The 15,363-nt window shown below is 42.9% G+C and overlaps 1 protein-coding gene across 1 annotated transcript in view; it reads left to right on the top strand.

The window, feature by feature from the left end:
• CECR2 (cat eye syndrome chromosome region, candidate 2) overlaps positions 1–15,363 on the top strand; it is a 33,422-nt gene that overhangs the window by 10,610 nt on the left and 7,449 nt on the right. The window contains exons 6-13 of the mRNA XM_012732253.1: positions 5,757–5,910; positions 11,338–11,467; positions 12,111–12,148; positions 12,224–12,315; positions 12,508–12,634; positions 13,200–13,582; positions 14,090–14,218; positions 14,402–15,248. Coding sequence (XP_012587707.1) covers positions 5,757–5,910; positions 11,338–11,467; positions 12,111–12,148; positions 12,224–12,315; positions 12,508–12,634; positions 13,200–13,582; positions 14,090–14,218; positions 14,402–15,248 — 1,900 coding nt within the window. The remainder of the gene's footprint in view (positions 1–5,756; positions 5,911–11,337; positions 11,468–12,110; positions 12,149–12,223; positions 12,316–12,507; positions 12,635–13,199; positions 13,583–14,089; positions 14,219–14,401; positions 15,249–15,363) is intronic.

Here is a 15,363-nt window from a genome sequence, read left to right as displayed (position 1 = left end):
GCCACCAGTGCCATTTTTAAAAGCTCAGTTATGGAACATTCTAATGTGTACTTCTATGAAGAAAAGGAATTATACAGGTACTTTCTTTCAGAACTACAAGCACTAAGGATAAACTCATCCATATATAATGTGGCTAAAGTTTTTAACAGAGACAGTGGGGATGGAGGGCCTTCCACACTATGGTATTAATAAAAACAAAGCCAGAGGCAGGATATAATACATAATGGTTGATTAACCTAGTGTGTTTGGATGTCATGATTGTCATGTAACATGTTGTAAGACACAGGCAGAAGAAAATGCTGAATTAACAAGATTTTTTGATCCACTATAATGTTTATGTCTTCAGTAGGCAATGGGAAGGGAAATGATGTCACTGGAACATTATTTTAGGAAGATCTGTCTGGTATCATCTTGATAAGTTACTTTGGAAGTTACAGTAATGTAAAAAATCAGTGACTGCTACGTCCAGAAAGAAATAGCAGATAGGGCCCTCCATGGTGGTGCAAGGGTTTAAAGCGCACCACTGTGTAGCTCTCCGCAGCCTGCAACACAAGTTCAATCCCCGGCCAGGGAACTGACCCACATGGCGTGGCAGACCTCTCTTGACTCGTCCTCTGCTCCCCTCAGCAGTGTGTTTCAGTGGATTCACTATTCTCCTCCCAGCTCTCTCTCTCTGATAAATCCTCTCTACCCTCTGCACCTCTGTACTGGGCTTGTACCCCAGTTCTTGTGTGCATAAATATATAATTTTTTTTTTAATTGCAGTAGAATCCCTGGTCTTGGAAATACTGATCTAGAATGGAGAAGAAGTTGATCTTTGAGAGGGGAAATAGTTCATGAGAGTGGCAGGTGTAGGGATCATTTTGCAAGTGGTTGTGTGGTGAGTGAAAGATGAGTTCTTATGATCCTTGTCTTTGTCCTTTTTGAGAAGTGACTAAAAGTGGACAAATCATGGAAAAGTTAGAAGAAGCAGGAGTGAGGGAGGTTGTAGCAGGTTTCTGGCATGCCATGCCAATAGCACTGGCATGATTTAGGATGGATGAACCCAGTCTTTAGTACCTAAGAGGCAGAGTCTCACTGTGGAGTCAAACTGCCCACATTTCTAAGACAAACTTTGGTGAGGACAAGACAAAGTTGTAAGTGCCTTTTGGGTGTTCCTCTGTCCTCTGAAAGAAGCAGAGACATGCCAGACAGAAAAAAGCATGTTTGGGGCCACATATAGTTTTTCCAAGCTGCACCCAGGATCCAACTGTGTTGGGGGTTTTGCCTTTGGGATGTCAGTGTTAAATGACTTTATGCAGCATCACACATGTGGGAAAGGACAAACCTGATATTTGCATTTACTGAGATTTAAAAATTGGCAAGGTGGGAGAAGACTGAGACCTGAGGAGGCTAAAATGAAGGGAGGGTAAGGACAAACAGGATGAAATAAAGGATGGAGTCAAGGCTGAGGGGGAGGCAGGCAGAGTGCCAATATTTGCAAAGACACTTTTGCCATTTGTGAAAAGGCACCTGGGCACTCACCCCCAGTATTTCTTTCTGCTGACCCTTCCCAAGGTAATTCTCCATTGCTTGCTGAAAAGATTCCCAAGCTCAAACTCGGCGCTCGCCTGTTTCCATAGCCTGTTTTCGCGCATACCGTCTAGACTGCCTTGTAGTACTTTCTCGGCCTTGCTGTGACGCTTAGGTTGAGTGATAACATGACAGTGTATTGCAGAGATCTTGTTGTTCAGTTGTATTCTACCTTGAGGTATGAAAAGGGAAAGACTAGTTAGAAATTTTTAATTACTTTAGATTTACCCATTATATATTTGTTTTTTTCCCTATGATCGATGTGTCCTTGCCAAGAGATAAATTACCCAACATCTAATTATCTTTGGATTGGCAGTCTTCCCTCCTGATCAGTAGGGTAATTTTGCTGACATAACACAAAAATGTGTGAACACCCAGTCATCATGCTTGTGAACCAAAAAAGGATCCAAACTGGCAGCTCCATAGTGACTGGCTTCAGTCTCCCGGTCCCTTCTTGACCCTAGTACTCATTACTTCCAGAATGGCCTGTAGTGATTTGTATCTAGCCATTGTTCTCAAGTGGTTTTCTTGCTCAGCTTGCCTCCCTGGGTCCTCTCCATAATCTTTATTGCCTTGACACCGAACTCCCCATGAATCTCTTTGGCTCAGTTCCAGATACCATAATTTATATCCAGATTTCATAGTAGCCTAAATACAGACCAAAAATTTCCTTCTTTTTTTGGTGCAAGTAAAAGCTTAACTTAAAAAACTAAAATGTCTTTTAGTCAGGCTTGGTAGTATTTCTTTTCTTTTTAGATTCTCTGTCACTTGAGATGGAAGTAACTGCACATTATTAGATTGTCGATGTGGTATGGAATCAAGTGCAGGGGAGAAACCCTTAGTTGTGAACTAAGTGTTCACTGCTATGAACAGTAGAAATTCTTTAGGCCCTTGAAATCTTTCAGGCAGCATCTCTGACCAGACTCTGTTGGTCATGCAGAAGTCCAATCTTAATGTCTTAAAAATCTTTTAATTGGGCCCTCCCTGGTGGCGCAGTGGGTTAAAGCACTGCACTGAGAAGCTAAAGCCGCTTCCGCATGAGTTCGATTCCCGCCTGCCCCGGAGGTGACCACATGGCGCGGCAGACCTCTCCTGACCCGCCGGCTGCTCCCCTCAGCAGTGTACTTCGTGGATCTGACTGTTCTGCTCCCCACTCTCTCTGGTGAAGCCTCTCGCCGCCCCTGAGCCTCTGGCCTGTACCCCAGTTCTGTATGCACAAATAAAATCTTAAAAAAAAATCTTTTAATTGTTACTCTTGGGGCAAAGATCAGAAAAGGAGACTGTCTCCTGGAATAGGACTGCACTGGGTATTTCTGCCGGGAAATTCCACATTGCTGCTGCTGCGAGTGACAGAGGCACACTGGTTGAAAACCACAGATTCTGTTTAATATCCTTTAGCTTATTTCAGTGATGTTTCCAATTAGCTTCTCTTTAAAATCTCTCCATTCTGTCAGACCTCTGATCTATAAAGCATTTAAACACCTAATCCCACCCTATTTACCAAAGTCTGACACAGTATTATGTCTTCAGGTAATGACATAATTCGTTAGCATTTGTCTCACCAAAGCATGGTGACTATAGAAAGCTAGCATTTCCTTAGTCCTCACTAAAATCACAATCATGTATAATATCCCCTACTCTAGTTAATGGAAGACTATTTCTTGTTTGCATTTGCAGTCCTTTGTTGGGGTGAGGCAGAATGCACATATTAAACATTATGTGTATAACTTAGGATTACTATATATGCCTGTTTTCCCCACTCCTTTTTCATTGTGCCTTACTGTAGAAAGCACTGCATTTTGCTTTGAGTGATATTTGACAAAGCTTGGTTTCCCGCTGTCTCCTTCTCTTCCGCTACCCTGTCATATGGTGTGCTAGGTATCAGCTTAGGGTAACTCACGATACAGCTAAAAAAAGCAAACAGCTATTTTCTTTCTCTTTCTGGTTTGTATTTCCATCATCATAACTTTTCAACTGGGTAAAGATGTTGCCCAAAGGCCGGAGTAAGGACAGACCTGGAGAGTGGAGGTGGGGAGAGGAGCGTGGTTAGAGGTGGTAACTAGAGATGCTGCTTCAGAGGAACAGCTGACGCTCAGCCCCCACTCGCATCCCCATTTCGGAAACGCCTAATATCTGTAAACTGCCTGCTCTGGTTATAGGATAAAGACTCAGGAACTCTAATACTACTTGGGCTACCAAAACTTATTCATGGGGCAGTATTATGTATTGCAGTAGTAATAATGGCATGTTTTTCATTTTCCTCTGTTATTCCGGATTCTTAGCCTATTTATTAAGCTCATAGAACATGAATGGTAAAAATGTTTTTTTGAAAAGGGATCTTCATTTTCAATTTTTTCTTCCCACGTTAAGGCCACTTAAGTTTCTTAGGGAAACATTTTTGGAAATTTATATGAAATAGAAGATTGTTGTTCTTACTGAAAAAAAAAATATTCCTAATTGTTTCACCTATGGTGAATAATTGACTATCTTTTCTGTGGGGGTAGGCTGAATTCTTCCTTTATCCATACCTGATTCATTTTTTGTGTGTCTCTGCAACTTGAGTGTCCTCCATTGCAGGCAACAGTTACTAACTGCAATAACAGTGTTTACAACAGTTCTGTTTTTCATATCAGCACAAAGTCAAGGGGAAGAATTGAAAATAAATTATTTTATTCCTGCTTTCAGTATCTTTGGGCCACAGACTAGCTGAAAACTAGTCATATTTGGAAATAGTCACAACCAATTTTCATAAGTTACAATGGTGATGGTCCTACGTGTCTGTTTGCCTTTCTTTTCCCATTAGATTTGTTAGGTGGCCACATTCCTAGTTAGTACTTAAAATCTTCCTGTTGAGGTATTGGTGCTGGAAGACAAGGGAAAGTGCCGGCCAGATTGTGTAATTACATTTACAAGTTTCTGTGCATTCTCCTTTGTCTCTTCTGTATCTTTAGGCAAAATGGTGGCCCTTCCCACCAAACTCCTATTTTTACTCTTAGTAAAATATAAGTCACCGGCTTTACTCAATCATGGCATTATTAAAATTGTAAATTTTTAGTTTAAAGAAGGTTACGTTGTAAGATTTCACTTTCATCAAATAATTTTTTCTAAGATTGTTTCTCTGAATTGCCTCAATTTCTTATCTCCAGTCTAGCTTACTCTTTATAAGAGTATCTCCCAAAAGGAGGTATTTGCAAACCATATGAAAATAAACAACAGTAAAAGTACAAAAGTACAACCTCAGTAAAAAATTGGCATCTTGAGAATCTATTCTGCATTTCACCAAAAATAAACAGGTGGCCAGTAGACCCTTGGCAAGATGTTCTGTATTGCTTATCACTAGGAAAATGCAAATCAAAACCACACGAGTGAGGATGGCTGTTACCAAAAAAATTAAGAAATGAGTGTTGATGAAAATGGAGAAAAAGGAAAGCTTGTACCTGTTAGTAGAAGTGTAAATTGATGCAGCTACTTTGGAAAAGAGTGGGGGGATTTCCCATTTCTAGGTGTTTACCTGAAGAGTATGAAAACACTAACTCAAAAAAATACATACACCCTGAGTTCAGTGTAGCACTGTTCACAACAGCCAAGATATGTAGCAACCAAGTGTCTTGTAACAAATGAATGTGTTATAATACAGCATGACTTCTTGAAATTTTGATCACATGGATAGACATTCAGAGGACTATACTGTGAAAGAAGGGAAAATCTCTGATTTCATTTTTTGTGGACTATAAAGAAAAAAGCAATCAAAACGCTACAGAAACAAACCCTAAGACACTGACCACTAATTGATGATTACCAAAGAAGGTGGGGAGGGAACAGTTTAGTGGTAGATGGTGATTGGGCATTTGGCAGTGAATGTCATTAAAAGAGAACATTGCTAGATCTGATTTTAAACTAATGTTAATCAGTTTTTTAAAAGGCGGAGGGGATTATCTCCCAAAGATGGTGGACATTACTGGGCCAGAAACTTTTATCCAGTTTTAAGTGTTCTAAAATATTCATACATGTGCTTTTATATCCATACAGCCCTTCTGTCAAAGGTAAAGTCAACTCATAGTTATGAAATTTCCCAGCCTACTTAATTACTGCATCTATCAAACAAAAGTTAGATCTTAACTCTTCCAAAGAACTGATCCTGTGTTTTTGTGTATTGATCCTTTATATTTTTTGCCTCCTCACAGGAGACACCCGTACTTACAAGAATAGAAAAACAGAAGCGCAAAGAAGAGGAAGAAGAACGCCAAATTCTTCTCGCAGTGCAGAAGAAGGAGCAGGAACAGATGCTGAAGGAAGAAAGGAAACGAGAGCTGGAGGAAAAGGTCAAGGCAGTGGAAGGTATGTGGACTTTCTGATAACAGCGTGTGCCTGAGAGTAACCTCCTCGTAGTCAGAACTCAGCCTCTCATGTAACTGAGCTGTGCTGACGTGGTCAGGGTATCGTGCGTTGCTTTGTCTTGTTCATCATCCAGATCCCATCTCACTTTGCATCTGCGCAAGAGCACTTAGATTTGGTCCTTGTATTGCTCCTTTCCGTTTCTGCTTGTTACTCTTAACCTCTGCTGTGTCGTTCACATAGAATAGCAAAAAGTAATTTGATTTACTACTAACAAATAATTTTAAACACACAAAATATCCTTTAAATTGTCTTTGCATACTTTATTAGATGTGGTGCTATACACATTTTTATAATACCATTATAAATACCATTATAGAAGGAGCTTTTTCTTTCATATCTAGCATCGTTGAAAGGAACACTACCAGTCATACCTGGGTGTGTTGGGTAGTGGCTGTGTATGTAAGCAGGCCTAAGAAAAGCTTGCCCATTCTGTGCCAGAATACAATCCTGAACCAAAAAAGTCACTCCTGTCGTCTTCACATTACAAAGGTAGAAAGGCAGAGTAAATGTACATGGTAGAATTATAGCCCTGAGGTGCCTTTTCACCAGCCAACAATGGGGCTTTTTGAGCACTGGAATAAACAAAACAGACAAGACGCAGTAAATCGAAAAGCATCATATATGTTGCGGGTGCTTGTGTTCATGATGTGGTGTTTTTTGAAAGCACTGTTATCTTAAGAGGTTAATAGTACAACTTGGTATTCAAAAAAACGTGGTAAAATAGATGGAAGAATCAAGCTTTTTTGTTTCCTTTACAAACTGTACCAATAATTGATGAAGGAAAGGAGTTAGTTAATGAATGTAGCAGAAATAATAGGGATAAATTAACAACTAATGAAAGAATGGGTCTAGGCAAAGTGTTTCTTTCTTTTTAAAGATTTTATTTATGTATTCAAGACCTGGGTGAATGCAGGGGCGGTGAGGGGATTCACCACTGACAGTGGGGAGCAGAACAGACAGATCAACAAAGTACATTGCTGAGTGGAGCAGTGGGCGGGTCATGGAGCACCTCCAGAGCTGCGCATCGAACTCACACTGAAAGGCCACAGCTTGGCTTTGCTTCGCTTCACAGTGCAGTGCTCCAGTCCACTGCACCACCAGGGAGGGCCTGGCAAAGTAATTAAGGTTTTAGAAGATGATTAAAACATGTCCTAAAGTAAAGATTTTCTGAAAACACCCAAGATAGCTTGCATGCCATAAAGTGCTATTTCCCACTAAAACTATTACAAGAGCAGGGTGTTATCCGCCCTGCGTGCTGTAGTTTGCGGTTTGTAGTCCCCTTCCCTAAAGCAGCTGTTGTATGTAAAGAAGTAATGGCTTCCAGTTATATACCTGGCAAGCATTAAGTAAATAGTGCACAGATCATTTTTTATTTTTGGAACTCTGGTCAGTCGTCAGTAGCTGCTAAATAGATTAGATGAGAGACTGATGAGGAGCTTCATACTGAATCAGGCTAACGCTGATAAGCTGTAACATCACAAAACGGGACAACCAGATAGTACACCTCCTGATGCAAAGAAAAGGAAGTCGAATGCATCAAACCTATTTGTCTGAACACAGCCTCTAGTATTGCTACCAGTTTACATGGAATTCCTGAGGCGGGATACCTTGCCGTCATGATGAGATGCCACCTGCTAAGTACAAAATGTGGAAAATACTACACATGCGGCCCACTCTCTCCAGTTAAAGAATGGAGATTGGGTGGGGGGGTACTGTCAAACTCAGGTGGAGTTAAGACCCACGTCAACCAAAGATGAACTTTTTGGATTTGTTTTTTTTTTTCTTAACAATATTAGTTTTAAAGTTGGGGGCCAAAATTTTTTTTTTTTTAATTAAAGATTTATTCATTTGTGCATACAGAACTGGAGTACAGGCCAGAGCTCAGGGGTGGCGAGAGGCTTCACCAGAGACAGAGTGGGGAGCAGAACAGGCAGATCCACAAAGTACACTGCTGAGGGGAGCAGCGGGCGGGTCAGGAGAGGTCTGCCGCGCCATGTGGATCTTCTTCGGGGCAGGCGGGAATCGAACTCATGCGGAAGTGGCTTTAGCTTTAACCTGCTGTACCACCAGGGAGGGCCTAAACTGAAAAATTTTAAAACAGCATTGAAAAGTGGGAAAGTTTGCTCTGATACATGATATTAAATCTTCATGTTCTGAGATTGATACAGATGAGCTAAGTTCCTAGCATACCCAAGAAAATCAGCAAAAAGAATTTGATAGGAACGCTCACTATATACCATATGGGGGAAAAAAGGCTGTGGTTGGTGAGAGAATGGTCATGGCATAGAAAATAGGTAAGGCCCCATAAAGCAGAATGCCATCCTGGGGAAGGATGGGAGGGTCATGGCACCAGCGTCATTGCTCCTGGCGAGGGAAGAAATTAACATCTCTGCTTCTCAGAAGAATATGTTCCATACAGACTGAAAGCCACAACTCTTCTGAAGAAAATACAGGTGAATATCTTTCAGATAATCAGTGTTAACAAAATATCATTAAGCACCAAAACTTGAGAGGGGGAAGTTGTCTGTTAATTGCTTAAGGCTTACATATGTTAAAAATACCATAAAGCAAAGACACAAACCAAAAGGGGAAAGGTAATTTTAATATATACCAACAGACTTAGCTATCAGGTTATTATATAAAGTACTTCTCCAAATCCGTAAGAAATTCTACAGCCACGGGGAAAAAAGTGGAATGTCAGTGGGAAATTCACAGAAGACACTAAATGGCCAATAAGCAAGAGAGTGTTTTCCTTTAACCTGGAAAATACAAATGAAAACAAAGATTTTTTGTCATATCCATGAGTTTGGCAAAAACAGTGTTACACCAAAGTGCATGTGAGGTGACTCAGATCACAATGAAAAGAGTAGATGCAAACCTTTGGGAAATACCTTGACACTGCCTAATAAAGTTAATTCCTCTATCTGGTAGTTCTTGGAAAACTTTCATACATACACACAAGAAGATGTGTTAAAAGACCACTTTTTTTTTTACCTTTTTTTGAGGTAATGTTAGAATATGTTCATACGTTTTCAGATGTTTTACCACGCCACACCACCTAGACATACTCATAGTCCTCCACTATGGTCCCATCAGGCCTCCTCTCTGGTGATCCTTAGTCCCACATATGATTTCAGCTCTACACTCAATAATTTCTGGGTTTGTTTTGGTGTACTGGGGTACAGTCCAGAGGTAACAGGAAGTGGAACAGGGTGAGAGGCTTCACCAGAGAAAGAGTGGGGAGCAGAACAGGCAGGTCAGGCAAGGTCTGCTGCACCCTGTGGGTAGGCTCCCAGGCCAGGGATCAAACTCAGGCTAGCATGGTGATAGTGCTTAAACCCCTCAAACCAGTAAGCTCCTAGTTTACTTTTGTTCCTTTTTGGTGTTTCTTTGTAGTCCACGTGAGTAGGTTGCCTAGTATTTGTGTTTCTCCTCACTGACTTTGCTTCGCATAATCTCACACAGTTTCACACAGGTTATTGCGGTAGCAGCACTCCCCCTCTCTCTATAGTTGAGGCCTGTGTCCATTGCGTGTCTCTGCCACATTTTTAGCCACTCACCTGCCCTTGGGGCACTTAAGATCGTTTCCATAGCTTTTACTACAAATAGTGCTGCAGTGAACGTGGGCGTGCATCTGTCCCTTTAAATTAGTGCTTTTGCATTCTTTGACTATATACCAAAGAGTAGGGTTGCTGGGTCCTAGGGTACATCCATTTTTAATATTTTGAGGAACCTCCATACTATTTTCTGTAGGAATCAGACCAGCGTACATTCCCACCAGCAGTATGTAAGATACAAGGGTTGCGTTTTCTCCATGTCCTTACTAAATCTGAGTTTTTTTGGTCCATTCTCAACATATGAGAAGTAGTAGCTCATTGTTACATGGATTTTTGTTTCCTGGTAAGTGATGACAAGCATTTTTTCATGTGACTGCGACTATCTGTGTGGTGTCTTGGAAGTGTCGACTGAACTCCTGCCCGTTTTTGATAGGGCAGCTTTCCCTTCGTTGTGTCGTGAGAGTTGTTGGTAGACCTTGTGGGTTAGCCCCTTGTCGGGTGTATGGTGCGCACATACTTTCTCCCATTTCATAGGGTATCTCTTCACTTTTTAATAGTTTTTGCTGTGCAGAAGCTTTTCAGTTTCATGTAGTCCCGTTTGGTTTTTTGCCTTTTTTCCTTGTCATTTGAATCTAACCCCCAAAACACTCCTGAAGCCAGTGTCACAGTATGTTTTGCCTGTGTTTTCTTCTGTGTATTTTAAGAGTACCAGGTTTTACAGCCAACAGAAAAAAACAGTCATGACATACTTTACAAAATGAAAAAAAGTTGCAGTCAACTAGAAAATGGAATATGGAGCAGCCAAATATTGTACTTGTTATAAAGCAAAATTGTTAAGATTGGACAGTTTAGTAGTTACATAGCTATTTTTTTAGTTATTTACACTTTAAGCTTGAAACCATTCACTTTTAAAAGAAAAACTATTGAGTTGATGATAGCAAAGCTCCTGTAATTTATTACAGCATACTAGGTACTTATAAGTAAAAACTTGACCCAAGTCAGTGGAACTTGCCAGGGAGAACACTGTTTTCAGAGTCACATCACGCTCCTAGCTAAGCTGGTAGATGTGGAGTCTGTCCCTGGGGGACAAACTAGAGGACCTGCCCTGCTCTCTTTCTTCATCTCGCTGGCTTACAGTGCTCCTCATCTCACTCGTTCCCTGATGGCTCAGGCCAGCAGTAGAATGCCAAGTGTGTTTCTCATCACCTTGACTGTGAGCCAGAAAAAAATTATCCCTTGCTCCCAGCCCCTGCCAGTTCCAGTTGGCATCTTTCATTTCTTTCCAGCCAGACTTCTTACTGCCGCTGGCTGGGTAGGGACCACTGCCAGTGGCGGGGTGTGGAGGAAGGCAGAGACAAACGGTTGTGCACGGAGACGTTGGCAAATTCAAAACAGCATGTATGTGCTTGTAAAGTCCTGTACGTGCTTGTTTTGAGAGTCTGCATGTATTCTTTTTTAAAAGAAAGATAAAAAAGTCCTCAGGTCATTGAAGAAAAATAACCCCTCCATCTTCTATTTTTTCCCTTCCACGTTTGTGTTCCTTCTACATCGCCAGCCATTGCCTTCTGCAGCCCTCATTCCCGAACTTGAATGCAGTATGACTTAAGGAAAGGTGTCTGCTCATTTCTGTTTTTCATAAAGAATCTGTAGAAACATCCTAGTAACTAAAAGAAGATGGCAAAGGAAGCAAAAATAGTTTCATGACACTATTCTATTTATAGTTGTTCGTTTTCTCAAAATTACAAAGAACATAGAATCATCTAGAGAATACTTAACTCACTTGTGCACTAACACTTTCTGTTCCTTGTAGATCGAGCCAAAAGGAGAAAGCTCAGGGAAGAAAGGGCATGGCTGCTGGCTCAAGGGAAAGAGCTCCCCCCAGAACTTTCCCATCTGGACCCTAACTCCCCGATGAGGGAAGAAAAAAAGACTAAGGACCTGTAAGTATCTAGTGAACCAGATCGTAGCAGCCATTATCTTCTCAAACACTCAGACCTTGTTCTAAGGCACTTTCTCCGGAGCCTCACCACAGCCCTGCTTGGCTGGCAGTGGTCGATGCTCCCAAGCTCCTTGTTCTCTCTATGCTTACTTGGTATTCTTTAGATCACAAACCACACACCGAGTAAAGTAAAGCCTAAGTTCCTGTTCATCTTGGTCAATACCAACATTTTATAGATATGGGAATTTTTTTTTTTTTTTTTTGCTAAAAGATGTTAATCTTTGAGTTCTTATTCTCAGGTCCATTATCAGTACATCACTTTTTTAAATAAAAATTTTCTTTTTTATTATAATAGTTTATTTTTACATCATTTTGTGCCTTTTCCATCTCAGCTGCAATCCCTATGGACTTCCCATCACCAATTCACCCATGTGCCATCACCATAGTCCTGTGCATCCCTCCCCCCATTTTTTTGATCCCATTCCCCACTCCACCCCCATAAAATGTCTCTGGTGTATAGCTGTTCATTATTTGAATAAAGATTATTTTAAATTTTGATGCAGTCAGCTATGTCTCTGTGATTGAATTAAAAGATTTAGAAGAGAAAGTGGTCAAAGTTACTCTTCTTATTTTCTGATTCACAGCTTTGAGTTGGATGATGATTTCACTGCCATGTATAAAGGTCAGTTCGTTTCCAACTGTTGTATTTCTCATAGAATTACTCCCGGAGTGTAATGAAGCTCTCTGTGCCTCTCAGTTCTAGATGTGGTGAAGGCTCATAAGGATTCATGGCCTTTTTTGGAACCAGTGGATGAATCTTATGCCCCTAACTATTACCAGATTATTAAGGTAGAGATTTACTTTGCACTTCCATGCTAAGTCATCTGTGTCTTTTTAAATTTTTTTAGTTAAAGTTCATCTATCACTCCTTAGGAGTCAGGGCACTGGAGACCTGTTAGAAACTCCTAATGGCATGATTCCTGTGCCTCATATTACATGCTTTTGCTCCCATCTATTATAACTGTGTGCTTCCTTTTTTAGGTCCCCATGGATATTTCAAGCATGGAGAAGAAACTGAACAATGGCTTATACTGCACTAAGGAGGAATTTGTAAATGACATGAAGACTATATTCAGGAATTGTCGGAAATACAACGGGGACAGTAGTGGTAAGTGGGGGTTCGCTCTGGATGCACATGTCACTGTGCCTTTGGCGCCAGGAGGAGAGTCTGGGAAACACGCAGAGAGCTCAGATGATCTCATCAACCTAAGAGACCATCTGCAGCTAGACTGTGCTGTCTGACATAGGCAGTTAACAACAGTCAAGACTGATCCTGAATGGAGCTGAAGTTCACAGAGTTAAGTCTCTTGCAGTGCACACAGTTCCATAAGAGGATGTGGAATCATTCATTCCGTAGCTCAAAGTGCTGTAGTCTTTTCCCTAGATAGTTTCAGTGATTGCATTTAATATTTTTTAATTTAACCTTAAAGAATTAAATGCTTAGGACTGGTTTGGGTTAATAATCTTAGACTCACTGTATCAGCCATTCAATCCAAAGCCCTTAAGGCAGAAACCATATGTGGTTTCATCTTGTATCCCTGGCTCATAATGTTTGAGTTGAATTAAATTTAGAGTTTGCCCCAGTCACTTGTTTTATTGCTTCATTAGTAGAATTGTCTTTTGTGGCCTATAAAAGCTACACCTAGAGGTCAATCCTTTTTTTCTTACTGTAGAATACACCAAGATGTCTGATAATTTAGAGAGGTGTTTCCATCGGGCAATGATGAAGCATTTTCCTGGTGAAGATGGCGACACTGATGAAGAATTTTGGGTCAGAGAAGATGAGAAGCGAGAAAAGAGACGGAGCCGTGCAGGGCGAAGTGGTGGAAGTCACGTGTGCACCCGCTCTAGGGACTCTGAGGGGCCTGGCAGGAAGCAGCAGCCAGTGGAGAATGGGGGGAAGTCCCTGCCGCCTGCACGCCGAGCCTCTGGGGGTGATCAGAGCAGCAGCGCTACGCAGCTGCCCCGGGAGCTGGGCACCTCCAGTGGCCGGGGCTTCTCCCGCCCCCCACATTACGGAGGCGTGCCCAGCCGGGCACCCCTCCTAAACCAGATGGTAAGGGGTGGCCTCAATGCCGCGTGGCTCCTATTGGCTCCGCTTCTCAACTCGTTTTTCTGTGCGTGAATGATTTCTTCTCCCCTCATCTGTCCTTCCTTTACTCTTTATTCCTTCTTTCTCCTAATCATTTGAATCTCCATCTCAGTGTGGGCAAAAGTTGGGGTGAAACAGTTGCTCCACACCTAAAGCAGAGCGTCTTGTTTGCGGGAGGCACACCCTGGCTATGGTATTGCAGTTTCATGTGGGGGCAGTCGAGGGGAATAGTCCCGAACGCACTCAGAGAGGGTGAAACAGTGGGAAGACGGGAAGCAGCAGCTTGGTCTCCTCGGAGAGGCGCCGGCATCCTGGCAGGGGTTTCCTCAGCCCAGCCGCAGGGCTGGCCATCCCTGCTGCTTGGCCACTCTGCCCGGAGTCCTTAGTGGCTTTTCAGCAGTGTGCTCACCTTCAGGGAAAGGCCTCATTTCCTGCCTAATGTCTTCGCTCACTCACTCTCTCCGCCTCTAGAGGCCAGCAGTCCCAGGAACGTTTGGTCCTCTTCGGGGGTCAGATCCTGCCAGCTTACACGTCTCCTGTAGGGTCCCCGAGCCACACCCGGGAGAGCCTGCGCAGCAGCATCAACCTTTTGCCATGCAGGTAAGCAGCCTGCTCAGACTGTGCAGCTGCAGGAGTCTCGGGGTTCAGAGAGTTGCTTGCTTCCCAGCTTAACTTTAAGTCATCACCTCCTGTTCTGCAAAACCTGTTACTCTAGATTATGTGCCTTACGAGAGATGTTAGTTGAGTCTGATGAGCCCTGTTGTCTTGCTTTCTTGTTGCCAGCCTCCCGTTGGGGTGAACAGCCACCGAGGGCCCAGGCTAGGTACCCCTGAAGAGAAGCAAGTGTGTGGGGGTCTGACGCACCTTCCGAACATGGGGTCGCATCCTGGATCTTTGCAGCTTGCGCAGATGAGTGGCCCTACTGTGGATGGAAATATGTTTTCTCCAACTCAATTCCAACCAGGATTTATGCCTTCCAGGCATGGTGGGGCTCCACCCCGACCTCCCGACTTTCCTGAAACCTCAGAAATTCCTCCCAGCCATATGTACCGTTCATACAAGTACCTGAATCGAGTACACTCTGCTGTCTGGAATGGGAACCATGGTGCTACAAACCCAGGATCCTTGGGGCCAGATGATAAGACCCCAATGGGGCCAGGACCCTCTCACCAGCCTCGTACTCTCGGTCCTGTGATGGACTCCCGAGTGATGAGACCGCCTCTCCCCCCAAACCAGTGGACTGAACAATCAAGCTTTCTACCTCATGGAGTTCCTTCTTCAGGGTACATGCGACCCCCCTGTAAATCTGGTGGACACCGGCTCCAGCCACCTCCAGCCCCAGCACCAGGTTCTCTGTTTGGAGCCGCCCCCCAGGCTCTGCGGGGGGTTCAAGGCGGGGACTCCATGATGGACAGCCCAGAGATGATCGCCATGCAGCAGCTTTCCTCCCGTGTCTGCCCGCCTGGTGTGCCTTACCACCCCCGACAGCTGACTCCCCCCCACCTACCTGGCCCTTTTCCACAGGTGGCTCACTCGCCATCTGTAAGTGTGTCAGCCCCCAATCCTGTCTTGGGGAACCCTGGGCGGACGCAGGATAGCAGTGAAACACGAGATCCTGAGAGTGACCAAGGTAACTTACACTGTCACCCTTACCTGCCTTTGGCTCTTTAAGTTGTTGACTTATGAGTAACCTTTATACAAGCTGTGAAAGCCACACAAACTGGTTTCCAGCCTTTTTTTTTTTT

This window comes from Condylura cristata, unplaced genomic scaffold, assembly GCF_000260355.1.
Source record: "Condylura cristata isolate star-nosed mole 26May11 unplaced genomic scaffold, ConCri1.0 scaffold00034, whole genome shotgun sequence".
Taxonomy (NCBI): domain Eukaryota; kingdom Metazoa; phylum Chordata; class Mammalia; order Eulipotyphla; family Talpidae; genus Condylura; species Condylura cristata.
Note: the sequence above shows the minus strand (reverse complement) of the source record. Positions and strands in the feature narration are given on the sequence as shown.